The sequence below is a fragment of the Phoca vitulina genome, unplaced genomic scaffold, assembly GCF_004348235.1.
Source record: "Phoca vitulina isolate PV1807 unplaced genomic scaffold, GSC_HSeal_1.0 scaffold1, whole genome shotgun sequence".
NCBI classification, from domain to species: domain Eukaryota; kingdom Metazoa; phylum Chordata; class Mammalia; order Carnivora; family Phocidae; genus Phoca; species Phoca vitulina.
This window is the reverse complement of record NW_022589704.1, coordinates 70,926,027-70,949,296: the sequence shown is the minus strand read 5'-3', so window position 1 is coordinate 70,949,296 and position 23,270 is coordinate 70,926,027. Positions and strand designations below refer to the sequence as shown.

General features: G+C 37.3%; 1 protein-coding gene across 4 annotated transcripts in view; it reads right to left on the bottom strand.

Moving 5' to 3' along the window:
- WDSUB1 (WD repeat, sterile alpha motif and U-box domain containing 1) overlaps nucleotides 1-23,270 on the bottom strand; it is a 55,615-nt gene that overhangs the window by 5,446 nt on the left and 26,899 nt on the right. For all 4 annotated transcript variants that reach the window (XM_032409946.1, XM_032409955.1, XM_032409965.1 and 1 more), the window contains one exon: nucleotides 13,178-13,318. In XM_032409946.1, coding sequence (XP_032265837.1) covers nucleotides 13,178-13,318 — 141 coding nt within the window. The remainder of the gene's footprint in view (nucleotides 1-13,177; nucleotides 13,319-23,270) is intronic.

Sequence of the window (23,270 nt, the reverse complement as noted above, 5' to 3'; positions counted from 1 at the left end):
TTTTGCGTTTCTTTTTTAAGTTTTTTTTTTTTCTTTTTTGACGGGGAGAGACACAGAGAGGGAACACAAGCAGGAGGAGTGGGAGAGAGAGAATAGGACCCTGGGATCATGACCTGAGCCGAAGGCAGACACTTAACGACTGAGCCACCCAGGCACCCCTCCAATACTATGTTGAGTAAAAGTGAGGAAAGTAGGCTCTCTTGTCTTGTTCCTGATCTTACTGGGAAAGATGTCCGCTTTTCACTGCTGACATTGATGTTAGCTGTGGGCTTGTCATATATAGCCTTTATTATGTTGAGGTACATTACCTCTATACCCATTTTGTTGAGGGCTTTTATCATAAATGGATGTTGAATTTTGTCAGAGGCTTTTTGTGCATCAATTGAAGATAGGATTTTTATCCTTTTTGTTAATGTGGTATATATCATGTTGATTTACAGAGGCTGAACCATCCTTGCATCCTTGGAATAAATCCCATTTGATCATTGTATGTAATCCTTTTAATGTACTGAATTTGGTTTGCTAAAACTGAGGAATTTTACATCTATGTTCATTAGGGATATTGGTCCATAATTTTCTCGTGTGTTCTTGTCTGGTTTTATTATCAGGGTAATGCTGTTCTTGTAAAATGAGTTTGGAAGTGCTCCCTCTTTGCCTAGTTTTTTAAGTTTGAGAAGGATTGGTATTCCTTGAATATTTTTTATATCTTTGGAATATAAACACTTCATTAGTTTTCCACACATTTCTCTTGGATTTTGAATCCAGGTTAGGAAGTGTCCCCATTTCCAGATTATCAAGGAATTTATATTTCCTTCTAAGACTTTTTTTATGTTTCTCTCTCTCTAATCCATTTGGAATTTAGATGTGCAGTATAAGAGATGAAGGCAGTGTTACCCTTTTCCATATGGCTATTAGTTGTGAGAATACCACTTTTTAAATATTTATTGTTACCACTGACTTAACATATGCCATTTTTATCATTCACTAAATTTCCAAATGCACTTGGATCAATTTCTGTATTTAAAAAAATTTTTTTCCTGTTGTTCTATTCATGTGCCAATCCCAAAGGCTTAAAACATGTTCTAATATCTGATAGGGCTAGTGACACTCCTCTTTTTCATTTTCTAGATTATTTGTTGTGTGGTCTTTCCAATGGAACCTAATCATCATCTTCTGTATCACTAGGAAAAAATCTAATAGTGACATCTTGCGGACATTGTATCTTCTTGTCATGGTATGCTCTCCATTTGTTCCAGGTTTACTTTGCAGGGATGTTCTTTGTTTTCTTCATGACTGTTTGGCACATTAAGTCCTCTGTTGTACATTCTTTTTTAAATTGAAGTTGGCACACTATGGTAGTTTTGGGTGTACAACATAGTGATTTGGTAAGTCTGTACATTATGCTATGTTCACAAGTGTGTAGTTACCAGCTATCACCATACAAAGCTATTACAGTATCCTTGACTATATTCCCTATGCTGTACCTTTTATCCCCGACTTATTCCATAAGTGGAAGCCTATCTCCTGCTCCCCCCCTTTACCCATTTTGCCCATTCCCCTACCCACCCTCCCTTTTGCCAACTATCAGTTTATTCTCTGTATTTGTGGGTCTGTTTCTGCTTTTTGTTCATTTTTTTTTTATTCCACATATAAGTGAAATCATATAGTATTTGTCCTTCTCTGTCTTAGCATAATACCCTCTCAATCCCATGTTGTGGCAATGTTATACCTTTTGATTGCTTTTGTTTACATATACATTTACACATGAAGGCTATTGATTCCTCTTTGATTTGACTTGCTAAATGCTGATTAGACTTATTAAGCTATCGTCTCTCAGCTCTAAATTCATGCATGATACTGAGGACTCCGCATGCTGGAGCCAGGATAATGCAAACCACATTTCTGCTTTACCAGTTGGCTTCTTGTTAGATCTTGCAATTGGATTCCTCTAGAAGAAGACAAAAACAGAGTGAAGGCTCCTACCAGTGCTGTGCCTAGCCATGGCCCTTCATCTGGCAGGGGTAGTTGGTTATACTCTGCAGATTTTTTGCTTGTTTCATTGTAGGTACTGCCCCAATTTGTCTTATCCTTTCCCCTTTAGAGGCACCAGCTGGTAGCTACCCCTTCTTAAAGGCCTGGATTCTGGTTCTTGGAGACCCACATGAGGTTCTGATAACCTCAACTTCCTTTTCTTCCCTAGAGTCCTAGAGATGGTAGATGATTTCTGCAGATGCCGTTAGTGCCTTTTTCTTTTGAGATACAGTTGACATAAAGTCTACCTTTTTTAGTATACAATTCAGATTCTTAATGGTGATGGTTGTACAACTCTGAATTATACTAATTTCAAAACATTTTCATCACTCCATAAAGAAACCCTATACCCCTTAGCATTCACTCTCCCCTCTCCTGGCAACCACAAATCTACTGTCTGTCTCTATAGATTTGCCTATTCTGAACACTTCCTATAAACAGAATCATATAATATGTGGCCTTTGGTGTCTGTCTTCTTTCACTTAACATAATGTTTCCAAGGTTCATCCATGTAGCATGTGTCAGTATTTGTTCCTTCTTATAGTTGATTAATATTCCATTGTATGGATATACCACATTTTATTCATTCAGTGATGGGACATTTGGGTTATTTCCACTTTCTGGCTCTTATCAATAAGACTATGAGCATTCATGTACAACTTTTTGGATGAATATTTTCAATTCTCTTGGATATATATCTAGGAGTACAAATGCTACATCACATGGTAACTATGTTTAGCTTTTTGAGGAACTGCCAAACTATTTTCAACAGCAGCTGTACCATTTTACATCTCCACTGGCAATATTTCTGCAAATCTAACACGTTAACCTACTAGGAAGACTAGAATCTATCAAGTGGTATCTCAATGTGGTTTTGATTTTCATTTCCATGATGATATTGGACATCTTTTCTAGTGCTTACTGGGCATCTGTATATCTCTTATGGAGAAAGGTCTATTCAAATCCTTTGCCTATCTTTTAATTGGATGATTTGTCTTACTGTTGAATTGTAAGAATAGCTTGAGTAAGAAAATATACTCGAAGTTGAGTAAAATGAACCTTAATCTTCTATTACCATCACACTGGCCTATTACTGATAAATAATGTCCATGTTAATATTATTACTATGTGGAATATTATGAATTCAATAATAGCTAATTCATTTGCCACCAGGCTAGATAAATCTGATAATAGAATGTTTTTGACCTTCCAGGTGAGAGGGGCCCACTTTTGTTATTTCTTAGTTACATTCCATTGTGGTGAGGTAATGCTGTTTGTGTTAGTGCTGGGTGCTTAAATACAGTTAATATTTATGAATGTCCCGTATCTTTTTAAAAAAGTGTAATGTCTTTTGAACGTTCAGGGTTTGGTACATTTCTGCTTTATGAAAGTTGTTGCTGTGTTTGAGACTGCATAGCTAATAATAGCTACCTTCCCTGAGAATTGTGGTCTTTAGTATTACATAGTATTTTCCTGTGTCTTAAAAAAAATTTTTTTTTGGTCTGAATTCTATTTTTACAGACATGTATGTAACCCCTTCTTCATGCCTATCCTTTTATTTCTAGCCTGTCTGAATCCTTTAGGTTGGACTGTGCTTTGTTAGCTAATCTCAAATCTTTTTTCTCTTTAGTGATGAGTTAAAACCAAACTGTATTTTTTTTTTTTTTTTTTTTAGATTTTATTTATTTATTTGACAGAGACAGACACAGTGAGAGAGGGAACACAAGCAGTGGGAGTGAGAGAGGGAGAAGCAGGCTTCCTGCGGAGCATGGAGCCTGAGGTGGGGCTCGATCCCAGGACCCTGGGATCATGACCTGAGCTGAAGGCAGACGCTTAACAACTGAGCCACCCAGGCGCCCCCAAACTGTATTTTTTATATATCACATAAACTTTCACTATGGGAGCTGGTTTCATCAATTTTAATGCTGGTTACCTTTACCCTAGTATCTTTTAAAAAGAGACCAAGAGGGGTGTCTGGGTGGCTCAGTCGGTTAAGCGTCTGCCTTCAGTTCAGGTCATGATCCCAGGGTCCTGGGATTGAGCCCCGCATCAGGCTCCCTGCTCAGTGGGGAGTCTGCTTGTCCCTCTCTTGCTCACTCTCTTAAATAAATAAAATCTTTAAAAGCAACCAAGAACATACTCAAAACTTCAAATAGGCTTTTCATCAGTTAATAATCAGTGAGTGTATTCAATTTTTCATATTCTCTACTCTCATTTTTAATGTATATTTTATCTGCACTGTTAGAGCATGTTATCATATAGTGTTTTGTCACCTTTAACTGAATTCCCGTAAGTGAATAATTTTTCCTTCCCTGCTTGTGGATTGTTAGTTTCTTGGGTGGTGGTAGTGAATAAAATGTCAAATCATTCAGTCTATGGAGGTGCAGGTTTCCTACTATAACAAAGTCAGTTACACTGGCCGTAGTTTACGTAAACTTCAATATCAGCTTTTCATGGTATTATAAAATAGTGATTCTGTAGAATAAGTTTTCGGCTGGTAACAAATATTTGATAAACAGGAAAAGCAGGCATTTGGATTGGATCTAGAGCATTGCTAATGATGTGTAAGGTTGCACACTACTAAAGCTCATTCCAGAGCAGTGTGAGGGATTAATTATCAGAGCTACAAAGCAAAGACCCCTCCCCACCTTCACATACACACACAGAGCCTTTCATGTATAAAAGAAAAGCCACTGACGCATTATTATAACTAAAAATGACACTCCTGTTTTCTTTGAAAAATTCATGCATGAAGCTTACTACAACTAGAGTTGGCTTATTTAAATCAAAGGTGGTGCCAGGGGAGAAAAATGACAATTTTTATAAGAATATATAGTACACATTCAGTGTTAACTAGTAAGTTTGCTTGTTTTTAAATCCTTCAATAAAAAATATTTGTCCAAACAGTACCATTTGACTTTTGCTATAAACCAAGATAATGAGTGGACAAATCGAGAACTGTACCAGCAGCTAGTTCTAGCTAGTAAACAATATTTAATAATATACTCAGATGGACAGGTTCTGGTAAAATACCAAAGAAATGATACCTATTACAAGATTTGTTTCTTAGACTTCCATTTCTGGTAATCAAGCAGATTAAACCCCCAAATTTCTTGCTATATTATACTTAGAAATGTGACTAAAAGAAACATCTTTTTACATGTATAGCTGACTTGCAGGTTCAAATGGCTTCACCCTTATGAAAGGTTCAAGTGAAAAATATTAGCTCACTGGCCTGGGCTCTGAATTTATATTACCTTTGTCCAAGAAAAAAACTTGCTCAGTCCCCCTGTTGTCCTGGGAAATGGACAAAGCCAGCCCAGCACCTCTCTGGGGCTATATGCCCTCTTCCTGCACTGAAATTCCACAGGTAATACTTGACTGAAGGTGAACACTCACAGACAACAAAGAGCAGATTTAGGACTGCACAAACCTCAGAAAGTGAAAATAAATACAACCTCCGAATATTTCTAAAATAAGAATGAATCTATACTGTTCCAAAGCACTGTTACCTATATTAATTCATTTAATCTGCACAACAATCTTATGAAGAAACTGATGTATGGCCTGAATAACTCCCTATTTGACCTTGGAGTGACCCAAGCAGGCTGGCTCCAGAATCTGTGTCTTTAAACTCCAGGCTAAATCAGATTTCCAGAAATGAAAAACTACTGACATTGAAATTTTGAAGCAATGTCAATGGAAAGGTTAAACAGTGTTTAGAGGACTGGGAGGTAGGTCTGAGAAAATTACCTAGAAAGGCTGAAGAGATAAGGTATATAGAATGAGAATGGCTGAAAGTTTTCCAAAATTGATAAAAGGCACAGAGTTCCATTCAAGGAGCGCTATGCACCCTGGACAAGAATTAAAAATACTACCAAAGAAAAACTGTTTGAAACAAAAAAATCGGAATTAAACTGACATTATACTTGCACAGCAACAACAAATGCCACAGTATGTTCTCTCTATATAATTGAGAGGAAACACTTTAGAGAAAAAGCAAAATGGTCAGATAGGGTTTGTTAGTTTTTTTCACTTTTGAAATGACTAAGTGTGAACACTTAGTCATGAATTAACATACTTAAATGTTCAGAACAGACTTGAAAGCCATAAGATGATGGAACACCTGACTAGTGTAAAGTTTTCATTTCTACTCCTCACTCCAACTCCAAATTAAGTTTGTTTTTAGATTTTCTGTAATTCGAATCAAAATATCAATTAGATTTTCTTTTGTAGTATAACAAGAGGATCCTAAAATTTATCTGGAGGTCTGAATGGGCAAAAATTGGACAAGCCAATTTTTAAAAAGATGAGCATAATTCAAACTAAAAATTTAAAAATAGGGCAGTACCTATCAGTATTAAGATTTTATCTAGTGTACCTGTGTATATACTACATGACTGAGGATTTTCTTCTGCAGAATTACTTGGAAAAAGATGTCCATCAGCAGTGTGAGTTAATTTATGGCACGTTCATACCATGAAATACTGTTCTGTAGTTGTGAGCATACTGACAAATACTATCTCATATGTTAAGTAAATTCAATTTTTAAAGTTTATATCATATCCCTTTGTCACAGAATAAAATTATAAATAGAAAAATATCTGGAAGGCTGTATCAGAAAAAGAAGAAGCCTCCACATCTTCAAAATCTATATTTCCTATTGCTTGTTTCTCACCAAGCACATGCTGCTTTTTATAAAGGATAGATGAATAAAAATACTGTGTAAGAATGCTTCTAAGGCAGTTTAACAGATACAAGGTGTAGAGGTCTTCTGAAACACCAGGGGGAGAAAAAGCCAAAAAGGACATGTAATCAATTCAGAAAAATTCAGCAAAGAAGGAGAAAAGAGCTAGAAGAAAGCAAAATCAAATGGAAACATGCTGGAAGGAATTAGCCCAGATAGATCAATCACAATAGACAGAAATCAGTTCAATTCTATTAAATTGTATAAAAAAATTCATCTTTATTTAATTTCTACACCCAACGTGGGGCTCAAACTCACAACCCTGAGATCAAGACTAGCAGGCTCTACCGACTGAGCCAGCCAGGCGTCCTGAGGACAGATTTTTAAAAAAATTCAACTTCAACTATATGTATGTTTCCCCCAGGGAACACCTCTAAAAGTAATACAGGAAGACTAAAAATAAAAAGATGGCAACTCTCCCTGGATTATACTACGTGGAAGAAAGAAAGCTAATCCCAAAATGTTATTTACTGTATGATTCCATTCATATAATACTTTTGAAATGACAACTTTTAGAAATGGAGGACAGATGAGGTCTGGAGGACATCTAAGTATAAAAAGGCAAAAGAAGGTTTGTAGGTTTGGAACTGTTCTGTCTTGATTGGTGGTTGATGTCCAAAAGGGACAAACTTGTAGAATTTACAACACATGCATGGAACTGGGGAAATCTAAAGTTTATAGACTGCATCAGTGTCCATATCCTAGTTGTGATATTGTATCATTTTACAAAATGTTGGCAGCAGAACAACTGGGCAAAGTGTACAGGATCTGTTATTTTTTAGAACTGCATGTGAATCTTCAATTGCTTCAATCAAAATCATAAAGGCTAAAATGAAAGAGGCAATACTAAATATAAGTAAGGCTGGGGAGCAACTAGAATTCTTACACACTGCTGGAGTGGGTTTCAACCACTCTGGGTAACAGCCTGTACATATCTACTCTCTGGAATATACCCCAAAGCAATGCACATGGGTGTTCACCAAAGAAGATGATTAAGGTTCATGGCAGCCAATAATGATAGAATGAATAATTTGTAGTATATTCACACGTAAAAATTTAACAAATTACTGCTTTGTACAATAACATGGATAAATCACACAAACCATGCTTAAAGCAAGAAGCTAGACCCAAAAAAGACCTAGTTTATGATTCAATTTAGATAAACTTTAATCAGAAGAACATTTTTATTCATCTATAATGTTAAAAGTTAGGAAATGGGTTACCTTTGGTGAAAGATTATTATGTGAAAATCCAAGATGTACACTGTTTTAAAAATAGATTGAAAGAAAAATACCATGCAATTATGAACAAAAAGAGAATCAAGATTAAAACAAATGATACAATTCAAAACAAAATACATTAAAATGATGCCAACAAGAATATCTTAAAAGTAATTGAAAATGCAAACCTCCAAGAAGAGCGAATACTCAGAAATCTAATTTGGTGAAGTAATCTATTAAAAGCTGTATTTGAATTCATAATTCAAATCTCCTACAAAGGAACTCTCCTACAAAGAAAACTCCAATATCCCTTATGAACACAGATACAAAAATACTGAAAATATTTATTAGCATATCAAATCCAGCAGTAAGTGAAGAATTCAAACCCCAGAGATGCCACAAAAAAAGTTCTAAAATCAATTCAGCAAAGTTGCAAGATACAAAATCAACATACAAAAATCAGCTGTGGTTCTATACGCTGAGGAATCCAAAAAGGAAATTAGGACAATTCCAATTACAAATAGCATCAAAAAGAATTAAATACTTAGTCATAAACTTAAGCAAGGAGATAAAAGACTTGCATGTTGAAAACGACAGAACATCGCTGCAAGAAATTAAAGACACAAAGGAAAGACATTGTGTTCATGCACTGGAAGACAATGGTTAAAATTCCCATCGTACCCAAAGCAGTTAAAGAGTCCACGTGATCCCCATCACAATCCCTCTCAAAATGCCAAAGACATTTTTTGTAGAAATAGAAAAATCCATCCTAAAATTCATATGGAGTTGCAAGAGATCCGGAAGAGCCAAAACAATCTGAAAGAAAAAGTTGGAAGACTCCCATTTCCTGATTTCAAAAGTTACTATAGACGAAGCCACAGTAACCAAAACAGTGTGGTACTGGCATAAAGGCAGCTATGTAGAGCAACAGAATACAGAGAGAAATAACCCCCCACATGTATAGCCTAGTGTTTTCAACAAGGGTGCCAAGACCATTCAATGGAGGAAAGAACAGTCTCTTTAACAAATGGTGCTGGCGAAGTGGATATCTGCATACAAAAGGATAAGTACACGATATACAAAGATTAACTCAAAATGGAACAAAAACCTAAATGTAGAAACTAAATAAAACACTTAGAAGAAAACACAGGGGCAATGCTTCATGACATTGGATTTGGTACTGATTTCCTATGTATATGACCCCAAAAGCACATGCAATAAAAGAAAAAAACTGGACTTCATCAAAATTAACTTTTGTGTATCAAAGGGCCCCATTAACAGAGTGAAAAGGCAACCTGTGGAATGGGAGATATACCTGTAAATCATACCTGAGAAGGTATATACAGAATATATAAAGAACTCCTGTATCTCAACAACAAAAAAACAGATTGAAAAATGGTAAAGGACTTAGATATTTCTCCAAAGAAATATAAATGGCCAAGAAGTAGCTAAGACATTCAACATCCTAGTCATTAGGGAAATGCCAATCAAAATCCAAATGAGGGGTGCCTGGGTGGCTCAGTCGTTAAGCATCTGCCTTTGGCTCATTCAGGTCATGATCCCAGGGTCCTGGGATCGAGTCCCACATCGGGCTCCCTGCTCAGTGGGAAGCCTGCTTACTCCCCTCCCACTCCCCCTGCTTGTGTTCCCTCTCTTGCTGTCTCTCTCTCTGTCAAATAAATAAAATCTAAAAAAAAAAACCACACACACACAAAATCCAAATGAGCTACTACCTCACACCCATCAAGATGACTATTATAAAACAAAACAAAAACTAGAAAATAGTTAAGTACAGGTAAGGATGTAGAAAAATTGGAACCCTTGTGAACTGCTGGTGGGAGTGTAAAATGGTGCAGCCACTGTGGACATGGTACGGTGATTCCTCAAAAAATTAAATACAGAATTACTATATGACCGGACAATTCGACTTCTGGGTATATACCCCAAGAGAACTGAAGGCAGGGACTTGAGCAGATATTTGTATACCCACATCCACAGTGGCATTATTCATTATAGCCAAAGGTGGTAAAAACCCACATGTCCACGGTTGGATGTATATACCAAGTATGATATAAACATACAATGGAATATTTTTTACCCTTAAAAAGGAAACCAATTGTGACACATGATACAATGTGGATGAATCCTGAAGACACTATGCTAAGTAAGTCAACACAAAAGGACAAATATTGCCATGATTCTCCTTATATGAGGTATCCAGAACAGTCAAATTCAATACCACTGAACTGTATACTCAAAAACTGATAAAATGATTTTATGTATTTTTATATTACAATAAAAAAAATCAATGAATGTAATTGTGTTAGGCAGAATAATGACCCACAAACATGCCTACATCCTAATCCTGGAACCTTTGACTATGTTATGTTAACACGGCAAAAGATTATTAAGCTTGCCAAGGAACTGAGGTCACTAATCAGCTGATTTTAAAACAGGAAAGTATCTATCACAGGAGTTCTTAAAAGCAGAAGAGGAAGGTAGGAAAGTGGGTCAAAGAGATGCAATGTGATACAAAGAGATACTAGGTTTGAAGCTGGAAAAAGGAGCCAGTGTATTAATTACCTATTGCCTCTGTAACAAATTACTGCAAACTTAGTGACTTAACACAATTTATTATCTTACAGTTCTGCAGATCAGAAATATGAAATCAGTTTCATTGGGTTAAGATCAAGGTGTTGGCAGGATGGCATTCTTTCCAAAGGCTCTAAGGGAGAATCTGTTTCCTTGTCTTTATTAGCTTCTAGAGGCTGCCTGAATTCCTTAGCTCATGGTCCTGTATCACTTCAACCTCTGTTCTGTTGTCACCTCTCCTCTGACTCTCCTGCTTCCTTCTTTCACTTACAAAGATCCTTGTGATTACACGGGGTCGATCAGATAATACAGGGAACTCTTCTATCTCAAGATCCTTAATCATATCTGCAAAGCCCTTTTGGCCATGTAACATTGATAGGCTCTGGGGCTCTAGAACATGGACATCCTTGGGGAGCCATCATTCTGCCTACCACAGGGGAGAACAACCCTCAGGTTATAGCCAGCAAAAAAAAATAGGGCCTCAGTCCTAAAATCACAAGGCACTGAATTCTACCAACAACCTAAATGAGCAAGAAATGGATTCTTCCCTAGAGCCTCCAGCAAGGAACAGAACCTGCCAATACCTTGATTTTTGCCTGTGAGAATGTACTGGACCTCTGACCTACAGAAATGTTGTGCTACTAATTTTGTGGTGATTTGTTATGACAGCAATGGGGAACTAATATAGTAATCTATCATAATACAGGATAAAAGAGAAAAACCATCTTATTTCAGTGGATAAGCATTTTATATATTCTCAGCAACTGGAGATAGAAGAGAACTTCTTTAACTTGATAGAAGGCAGCTTACATCATACTTAATGGTGAAAGATTGAATTGAACTGAATACTTCCCTCTTAAGAGCAGATTAAGGCATTCCCACCACTTCTTTTCAACACTGTATTGCAAATCCTGGCCAGCATAACAAGAAACAGGACAAGAGGTAGGGGTGGAAGGAGGCATACAGATTGGAAATACGAATGTCTACTTGCAGATGACAGGATCATGTATGAAGAAAATCAAGTAAAAAGATCTATAAAAGGTATTATTACTAATAAACTGAAGCGAAGTCACAGAGTACAAAGTCAATCTATAAAATCAACTGTGAAAAACAATGAATTGGGAATTGAAATTTTAAAAACTAGTATCTATAGTGTTATAAAAATACTAAATACCTAATGACAGTATTAACAAAGTATGTGTAAAGCCTATACACTGAAATACAAAGTACTGCTAACAGAATGAAGACCTAAGAAAAGGGAGAGCTGTGTGATATTCATGAGTTGGAGCTGTCAGTTCTGAATTGATCAATAGATTAAACACCATTTTGATGAAAATCCTGGCAGGCTTTTACACTGAAAACTACAAAACATTGTGGAAAGAAGTAAAAGAAGATACAAATAAATGGAAAGACATCCTATTCATGGATGGGAAGAGTTAATATTGTTAAAATGTCCATACTTAACCAAAGTCATCTACAGTTTCAATACAATCTCCATCAAAATCCAAATGGCACTTTTTAAAGGAATAGGAAAACCCATACTAAAATTCATATGCAATCCCAAAGTATCCTAAAGAGCTACAACAATCCTGAAATAACAAAGCTGGAGGCCTTATACTTCCCGATTTCAAAACATATTACAGAGCTATAGTAATCAAAAAAGTATGGTACTGGCATAAAGACAAACATACAGACCAATGGGACAAAATAACCCAGAAATAAACCCTCACGTCTGTGGTGAAATGATCTTCAACAAGGTTGCCAAAACTATGCAATGGGGAAAGACCACACTTTTCAAATGTCCACTGAATATTCTAATAAAAACGATCAAAACCATTCTTTTTCATGTTCATAAAATATTCTGATTAGTTAATTCTGCTTTGGGACACACATGCCATAAAAATAACCCTAAGTAATGGGTAAGAGAAAAAAGGAAATACCAAGGTATCATTGCAATGCTATTTACAATATAAAGATTTCCACTATTTGGTATATATATGTGTTTACAAGAGTCAAAATGTAACATAGAGCCACAGTGGAATAAGGTTATTAAAACTGAAAATTATGTAGACTACGTCAATATTTAGAAATGTATAAAGTTTTACACAAAAATTAAAAAACATAATATGGATTCACTGATTACAACTATGTAAAGTATATATGTCTGTGCCTATTGACAAAGATTAGAAATTAATGTGGAAAGATGCAATTTTATAACCTTTAAATCTTATTCCGGTAAGGTTGTTTAAATTCATGATAGACAAACATAAGAGATCTCAACAGTCTATCTCAAAAACAGTATTTTACCTTGCATACTTGTAACCAAAAACACATTTCACAAGTAAAGCTTGTTAAACTTACCCCTTTTGTCTCTAATCTTATCCAAACCTACTCCATCCAATTTTATTAAGAAATATATAATGTTCAGTAGTTTACCTCAGATCAGAGGAGTTTAAAAAACTACTTATGAGCTATAAAACAGATTTTAAAAATGTTCCACATTTAAACAAACTTCTGTGAACTAATTACATTATTTTTTCATTTAGCACATGATATGCCCTGAAACTTAGAAAAGCATCACACATACCTGATGCAATGACAGGATCTTTCATAAGCTCCCTCGTTATTGGACATAGAAATTCATCAGGAATTCCAGAAGAAAGGGTTTTCACCTTTGTCCTGAGCTCTTCAATTTTCCTCAGAACTTTACTCCGCAGCCCTAGAGATTCTGAACAGAAATTATTTTGTTAGGGTGGGAGAAGCACTGGTAACCTCTATGCAAGGCTCTAGCAAATAAAGATTTTATCTATTACAACGAAAAATCTTCAGACATCTGTTTTACCACATGGAACTGTTTTCTTTATAAAATCTTTAATCTTTGTACTATAGAATACTGTGTGGTTAAAATAAATCAGCAACTAATGGAGAGTTTATTCTACACAACTTTATTCTGAAAGTTGGAGAATTTCAGACTGCTGAATACTAATAAACTGTACTAAAAATCAGAAAAGATTCTTTATTATTGGTTGCTGTGTTTAAACAAAAAAATTTCCTAACAATAATTTTTGAAGATCTTCAGTTTAATAATGTAAAAATTCCATCTGATGTTTAAAAATTTTTAAACTAGATATATCTGTTGATCTCATATGAAACACAATCATACATAAAGCTCATCTGTTTGTCCAAGACTGTACACACAAATTTCACTCATTTGTATTTTTACTTCTATCAAGTTTTAAATTATCTTAATTTTTTTTTAAAGACTTTATTTTTTTGACAGAGAGAGACACAGTGAGAGAGGGAACACAAGCAGGGGGAGTGCGAGAGGGAGAAGCAGGCTTCCCGCCGAGCAGGGAGCCTGATGCAGGGCTTGATCCCAGGACCCTGGGATCATGATCTGAGCCGAAGGCAAATGCTTAACAACTGAGCCACCCAGGTGCCCCATCTTAATTTTTTAATTTTAGGAAGTGTAGTGTAATTAGCTGTTTACATTTTTATTTAAACATTATTTTGAGAGAGAGAGCAAGAGAGAGCATGTGGGGGGGAGGGGCAGAGGGAGAGGGAGAGAGAATCTTAAGCAGGCTCCACACCCAGCGTGGAGTCCAACATGGGGCTCAATCTCATGACCCTGAGATCATGACCTGAGCTGAAATGAAGAGACAGACACTTAACCAACTGAACCACCCAGGTGCCCTAGAACTTTAAAATACGTCAGAATGATGTGAAAAAATAAATGCCCTATTATTTAATAATTTATTCTGTTTGTTCAGTTTGCTAACTTTCCAAATCTTAAACACGAAGCAGATTCCTTAATTTACTAGAGAATGTTAACATTTTTGTCTCCATTCATAATAATGATTTTCCTAATTCTGCTATTAGACTACCACAGATTATTAAATTACATTTCAATTTTGGCTTGGGCCTGATCTGAAACTTACTTTGTTGAAGTTTAAAATGATTCTAACTATTAACCCTGAGATTCATCCTTCAAAAACTATTTCAAACCATTAATTAAATCCAAGAATTTTTTTTATCAGAATATAATTCTATTCCAATTGTTTTTACTATGCTTCTTTTGTTTTTAAACATCCTTTATTGAAATCTGAAATTATTGTTTTACATTATCAAGTGCTTCTGTGTGATAAGGTAAAGATTTATTATGAGAGAGGAATGAGAAATCAACTAATGAAGATGTTAAATTCAGCAGACCTTAAAAAAAAAAAACAACACCCTACACTCTATTACCTACTTTTAGGAGGAAAGAGTAAATTATAAAGGAAATAAGTTATTACAGATACAAACATAGCTTTCACAGTATGACCTGAAAACAAAACTATCTGACCCTAAGTATTTTCACAAACCATCATTCTGTTAGCTTCTTAAAAGGCCGTAAGATTCCAAGATATTTAAATATGTTCACATGCTATATTTACCATATAAGTAAGTATAACACTATACTTCAAAATGGTTTTCATCTTTTTGTTGTTATTTGACTCTTCATTAACAATAAATCTCACTATGGATATCCTATTTCCTAAGCTTTCCAATTAAGATTTTATTATAGTATGTTAATAGTAGTATGTGATATTATTTTTATTAGAGCATGACACTAAGACTTCAAACTATTTTTGATAGGGATCTGTATCCAGAATATATCAACAACTCTTACAACTCAACAATAAAAAGACAAATCAATCAATTTAAAAAGAGCAAAGCATCTAAACAGATATTTCTCCAAAGAAGATATATAAATGACCAATCAGCACTTGAAAAGATGCTCCAATTCATTAGGTAAATACAAATCCAAACTATAATACCACTTCACATCTACAAGAGTGTCTATAATCAAGACGACAGGTAATAACAAGTGTTGAGAAAGAGGTGAAGAAACTGGAAACCTCACACACTGAAGTACTTATACATAAAAAACATGGATGAACCTTGAAAGCATTATGTTACATAAAAGAAGCCAGATACAAAGGGCACCTACTAACAGTTCCACTTATAAGAAATGTCCAAAACGGCAAATCCATAAAGACAAAGTAGATTAGTGGTTGCCAGAGGCTAGCTAGACAGAATGGGGTTCTTTTGAGGGGATAAAAATGTTCTGAAATTGGACGGTGTTTATGGTTATATAATTCTCTGAATATTCTAAAAACCACTGAATTATACACTTAAGGAAAAATGACTTGTATATTGAAAATGACAAAGCACTGTTGAAAAAAATTAAGAAGACCTGATTATACTGAAAAATGTCCTGGGACACCTGGGTGGCTCAGTAAGGTAAGCGGCTGCCTTCAGCTCAGGTCATGATCCCAGGGTCCTGGGATAGAGTCCCGCATCAGGCTCCTTGCTTAGCAGGGAGCCTGTTTCTCCCTCTGCCTGCCATGCTCCCTGCTTGTGTGCACGCACTCTCTCTCTCTGGCAAATAAATATCTTAAAAAAAATTCTCTCTCTTCCTCTTCTTCTGCCCCTCCCCCTCCACTCACACATGCTCTATCTTAAAAAAAAAAAAGTCCTGTGCTTATGGATTGCAAGACTTAATATTGTTAAGATGACAATAATCACCAAATTAATGCACAGATTCAATATAATCCATACCAAAATAGGTGGCTTTTTAAGGAGTGCACTTGTGATGAGCACCAAGTATTGTATGGAAGTGTTGAATCACTACACTGCACACCTTAAATTAATAATACACTGCATGCTAACCGGAATTTAAATAACTTAAAAAAATTAAAAAATTTAGGGGGAGGAGCAAGATGGAGGAGTAGGAGACCTAAATTTCGTCTGGTCCCAGGAATTCAGCTGGATAGGGATCAAACCATTCTGAACACCTACAAACTCAACAGGAGATCGAAGAAAAGAAGAGCAGCAACTCTCTGAACAGAAAAGCGACCACCTGGAAGGTAGGAAGTGTGGAGAAGTGAATCCGAGGCGATATTCAGGAGGATAGACAGCGGGGGAGCGGGCCTCCGTCAGCCGCTACCAGCAAGTGATAGAGCAGCTGAGCACAAAATCGGAACTTTTAGAAGTCTGCTCTGCTGTGGGACGTCGCTCCAGTGGCTAAGCGGGGGGTGGAACCCTCTCTGGGACATTCTGGTCTCAGGACCCTTGGGGTCACAGAAAGACCGGGGGTGCCTGAGTGCAGCAGAGCTCCCAGGTATCCGAGCAGGGAAGCTGGCTGCAGAGACGGAGCCGAGGAGAGGGCTCTCAGCTCGGGGTTGCCATAAACTGTGATCCGAGGCACAGTCAGGCCACTGCTCCTCCAGCAGGGACCCAACAAGCGGCAGATCCGGGGAGACTCCCCCGGGAGGAGCAGCGTGGGAGTGCACCGCAGGGATCTGCTGGGTTTGGAGACTCCACACGGGGTCGTGTGCCAGAGATAAAAACACTCGGTGACAGGCTGGGTGAGCACGGAGTGCGGCCAGAGACCAGGGAGATGGGAGTGATTGACTGCTTTTCTCTGGGGGCACACTGAGGAGCAGGGCCGTGAGTTCTCAGCTCCTCCAGGCAGAGATTGGGAGGCCGCCATTTTCACTCGCGTCCTCCAAAGCTGTACGTAAAACTTGCAGGGAACAGAAGCTCCGAGAGCAAACCCGAGCAGATTACTTAGCCCGGACCCGGTGGGGGCGGGGCAATTCTGCCTCCGGCAAAGACATTTGGGAACCACAGCAACAGGCCCCTCCCCCAGAAGATCAGCAAGAACAGCCAGCCAAGACCAAGTTTACTGATCAATGAGAACGGCAGAACTCCAGCGCTGGCGGAATACAGCACATAGAATCCATGGCTTTTTTCCCCGATTTAGTCTTTCAAAGTTAATTTTTTTAATTTTCTTTTTTTTTTTTTTTCCCTTTTTCAACCAACATCTTATCAATCCCTTTTTTAAAAATCATTTTTATTTTTCATTTTTAGAGTCATATTCTATCCCTTCATAGTAGTTAACCTTATTTTTGGTATATATATAAGTTGTTCTCTCTTTAAAACTTTGGGATACAGTTTCTTCTAACAGACCAAAATATACCCTAAATCTCTAGTGTATGGCTTTGTTCTAGTCTCCTGCCTGATCACATTCTTTTTTTTTTTTAATTTTTCTTTTCTTTTTTCAACCAACTTATCAATTCCTTTTATAAAATCTTCTGTAATTTTCATCTTTACAGTCATATTCCATCCCTTCATTGTATTTACCCTTATTTTTGTACATATATAAGCTTTTCTTTCTTTAAAGTTTTGGGAGGCAGTTTCTTCTAACAGACCAAAATACGCCCAAAATCTAGTGTGTGGCACTGATCTATTCACCAGCCTGATCATATCTGATCATATTCTTTTTTTTTTTTAATCCTTTTCGTTTTCTTTTTTCTTTCTTTCCCTTTCTTTTCCCCCGGTTTCAGGTCTCTTCTGATTTGTTTAGTGTATATTTTTCTGGGGTCGTTGTTACCCTGTTAGCATTTTGTTCTCTCATTCATCTATTCTCCTCTGGACAAAATGACAAGACAGAAAAAAATCACCTCAAAAAAAAGAACAAGAGGCAGTACCAACTGCCCGGGACCTAATCAATACAGACATTAGTAAGATGTTGGAACTAGAGTTCAGAATGACTTTTTTTTTTTTTTATTTGACAGAGAGAGACACAGTGAGAGAGGGAACACAAGAAGGGGGAGTGGGAGAGGGAGAAGCAGGCTTCCCGCTGAGCAGGGAGCCCGATGCGGGGCTCGATCCCAGGACCGTGGGATCGTGACCTGAGCCGAAGGCAGACACTTAACGACTGAGCCACCCAGGTGCCCCCAGAATGACGATTTTAAAGATACTAGCTGGGCTTGAAAAAAGCATGGAAGATATTAGAGAAACCCTTTCTGGAGAAATAAAAGAACTAAAATCTAACCAAGTTGAAATCAAAAAGGCTATTACTGAGGTGCAATCAAAAATGGAGGCTCTAACTGCTAGGATAAATGAAGCAGAAGACAGACTTAGTGATATAGAAGACCAAATGATGGAAAATAAAGAAGCTGAGAAAAAGAGAAATAAACAACTACTGGATCACAAGTGCAGAATTCGAGAGACAGGGGAGCCTGGGTGGCTCAGTCGTTAAGCGTCTGCCTTAGGCTCAGGTCGTGATCTCAGGGTCCTGGGATCAAGCCCCGCATCGGGCTCCCTGCTCCGCGAGAAGCCTGCTTCTCCCCTCTCCCACTCCCCCTGCTTGTGTTCCCTTTCTATCTCTCTGTCAAATAAATAAATAAAAATCTTAAAAAAAAAAAAAGAATTCAAGAGATAAGTGATACCGTAAGACGAAACAATATTAGAATAATTAGGATCCGAGAAGAAGAAGAAAGAGAGAGAGGGGCAGAAGGTATATTGGAGCAAATTATAGCAGAGAACTTCCCTAATTTGGGAAGGAAACAGGCATCAAAATCCAGGAGGCACAGAGAACCCCCCTCAAAATCAGTAAAAATAGGTCAACACCCCAACATCTAATAGTAAAACTTACGAGTCTCAGAGACAAAGAGAAAATCCTGAAAGCAGCTCAGGAGAAGAGATGTGTAAACTACAATGGCAGAAACATTAGATTGGCAACAGACCTATCCACAGAGACCTGGCAGGCCAGAAAGGACTGGCATGATATATTCAGAGCACTAAATGAGAAAAATGTGCAGCCAAGAATACTATTATCCAACTAGGCTGTCACTGAAAATAGAAGGAGATAAAAAGCTTCCAGGACAAACAAAAACTAAAGGAATTTGCAAACACGAAACCAGCCCTACAAGAAATATTGAAAGGAGTCCTCTAAGCAAAGAGAGAGCATAAAAGTAACATAGACCAGAAAGGAACACAGACAATATACAGTAACAGTCACATTACAGGCAATACAGTGGCACTAAATTCCTATCTTTCAATAGTTACCCTGAATGTAAATCAGCTAAATGCCCCAATCAAAAGACACAGGCTATCAGATTGGATTAAAAAACAAGACCCATTAATATGCTGTCTGCAAGAGACTCATTTTAGACCCAAAGACACCTCCAGATTGAAAGTGAGGGGGTGGAAAACCATTTACCATGCTAATGGACACCAAAAGAAAGCTAGGGTGGCAACCCTTATATCAGACAAATTAGATTTTAAACCAAAGACTGTAATAAGAGATTAGGAAGGACATTTTATCCTACTTAAAGGGTCTATCCAACAAGAAGATCTAACAATTGTAAATACCTATGCCCCTAACATATGAGCAGCCAATTATATAAGCCAATTAATAGCAAAAGCAAAGAAACGCATCGACAACAATACAATTATAGTAGCGGACGTTAACACCTCCCTCACTGAAATGGACAGATCATCTAAGCAAAAGATCAACAAGGAAATAAAGACTTTAAATAACACACTGGACCAAATGGACTTCACAGATATATTCAGAACATTCCATCCCAAAGCAACAGAACACACATTCTTCTCTAGTGACCATGGAACATTCTCCAGAATAGATCACATCCTAGGTCACAAATCAGGTCTCAACCAGTACCAAAACACTGGGATCATTCCCTGCGTATTTTCGGACCACAGTGCTTTGAAACTAGAATTCAATCACAAGAGGAAAGTCGGAAAGAACTCACATACATGGAGGCTAAAGAGAATCCTACTAAAGAATGAATGGGTCAACCAGGAAATTAAGGAAGAATTAAAAGAAATTCATGGAAACAAATGAAAACACAACTGTTCAAAGTCTTTGGGATGCAGCAGAGGCAGTCCTAAGAGGAAAGTATATAGCAATACAAGCTTTTCTCAAGAAACAAGAAAGGTCTCAAATACACAACCTAACCCTACACCTGAAGGAGCTGGAGAAAGAACAGCAAATAAAGCCTAAACCCAGCAGGAGAAGAGAAATAAAGATCAGAGCAGAAATCAATGAAATAGAAACCAAAAGAATAGTAGAACAGATCAACAAAACTAGGAACTGGTTCTTTGAAAGAATTAATAAGACTGATAAAGCCCTGGCCAGACTTATCAAAAAGAAAACAGAAAGGACCAAAATAAATAAAATCATGAATGAAAGAGCAGAGATCACAACCAACACCAAAGAAATACAATTATAAGAACATATTATGAGCAACTATATGCCAGCAAATTAGATAATCTGGAAGAAATGGATGCATTCCTAGAGATGTATAAACTACCAAAACGGAACCAGGAAGAAACAGAAAACCTGTACAGACCTATAAACACTAAGGAAATTGAAGCAGTAAGCAAAAATCTCCCAACAAAGAGCCCAGGGCCAGATGGCTTCCCAGGGGAATTCTACCAAACATTTAAGGAAGAATTAATACCTATTTTCCTGAAACTATTCCAAAATACAGAAATGGAAGGAAAACTTCCAAACTCGTTTTATGAGGCCACCATTACCTTGATCCCCAAACCATCAAAAAGGAGAATTACAGACCAATATCCTTGATGAACATGGATGCAAAAATTCTCACCAAAATACTAGCCAATAGGATCCAACAGTACATTAAAAGGATTATTCACCACGACCAAGTGGGATTTATTCCTGGGCTGCAAGGTTGGTTCAACATCCACAAATCAATGTGATACAATACATTAATAAAAGAAAGAACAAGAACCATATGATCCTCTCAATAGATGCAGAAAAAGCATTTGACAAAATACAGCATCCTTTCTTGATGAAAACTCTTCAGAGTATAGGGATAGGGGGTACATACCTCAGTATCATAAAAGCCATCTATGAAAAACCCACAGAGAATATCATTCTCAATGGGGAAAAACAGAGCTTTCCCCCTAAGGTTAGGAACATGGCAGGGATGTCCACTAGCACCACTGTTGTTCCACATAGTACTAGAAGTCCTAGCCACAGCAATCAGACAACAAAAAGAAATAAAGGCATCCGAATCAGCAAAGAAGAAGTCAAACTCTCACTCTTTGCAGATGATACGATACTTTATGTGGAAAACCCAAAAGACTCCACCCCAAAACTGCCGGAACTCACACAGGAATTCAGTAAAGTGGCAGGATGTAAAACCAATGTACAGAAATCAGTGGCATTCCTATACACCAACAACAAGACAGAAGAAAGAGAAATTAAGGAGTTGATCCCATTCACAACTGCACCCAAAACCATAAGATACCTAGGAATAAATCTAACCAAAGAGGCAAAGAATCTGTACTCAGAAAACTATAAAATACTCATGGAAGAAATTGAGGAAGACACAAAGAAATGGAAAAATGTTCCATGCTCATGGATTGGAAGAACAAATATTGTGAAGATGTCAATGCTACCTAGAGCAATCTACACATTCAATGCAATCCCCATCAAAATACCATCCACTTTTTTCAAAGAAATGGAACAAATAATCCTAAAATTTGTATGGGACCAGAAAAGACCCTGAACAGCCAGAGGAATGTTGAAAAAGAAAAGCAAAACTGGTGGCATCACAATTCCGGACTTCAAGCTCTATTACAAAGCTGTCATCATCAAGACAGTATGGTACTGGCACAAAAACAGACACATAGATCAATGGAACAGAATAGAGAGCCCAGAAATGGACCCTCAACTCTATGGTCAACTAATCTTTGACAAAGCAGGAAAGAATGTCCAGTGGAAAAAAGACAGTCTCTTCAACAAATGGTGTTGGGTAAATTGGACAGCCACATGCAGAAGAATGAAACTGGACCATTTCCTTACACCACACACAAAAACAGACTCAAAATGGTTGAAAGACCTAAACGTGAGACAGGAGTCCATCAAAATCCTAGAGGAGAACACAGGCAGCAACCTCTTCGACCTCAGCCACAGCAACTTCTTCCTAGAAACATCGCCAAAGGCAAGGGAAGCAAGGGCAAAATGAACTATTGGGACTTCATCAAGATAAAAAGCTTTTGCACAGCAAAAGAAACAGTCAACAAAACCAAAAGACAAGTGACAGAATGGGAGAAGATATTTGCAAATGACATATCAGATAAAGGGCTAGTATCCAAGATCTATAAAGAACTCATCAAACTCAACACCCAAAGAACAAATGATCCAATCAAGAAATGGGCAGAAGACACGGACAGACATTTCTCCAAAGAAGATATCCAAATGGTCAACAGACACATGAAAAAGTGCTCAACATCGCTTGGCATCAGGGAAATCCAAATCAAAACCTCAATGAGATTCCACCTCACACCAGTCAGAATGGCTAAAATTAACAAGTCAGGAAACGACAGATGTTGGTGGGGATGCGGAGAAAGGGAAACCCTCCTACACTGTTGGTGGGAATGCAAGCTGGTGCAGCCACTCTGGAAAACAGTATGGAGATTCCTCAAAAAGTTGAAAATAGAGCTACCATACGACCCAGCAATTGCACTACTGGGTATTTACCCCAAAGATACAAAGGTAGGGATCCAAAGGGGTACATGCACCCCAATGTTTATAGCAGCAATGTCCACAATAGCCAAACTGTGGAAAGAGCCAAGATGTCCATCGACAGATGAATGGATAAAGAAGATGTGGTGTATATATACAATGGAATAGTATGCAGCCATCAAAAGGAATGAGATCTTGCCATTTGCAATGATGTGGATGGAACTAGAGGGTATTATGCTGAGCGAAATAAGTCAATCAGAGAAGGACATGTATCATATGATCTCACTGATAGGAGGAATTCTTAATCTCAGGAAACAAACTGAGGGTT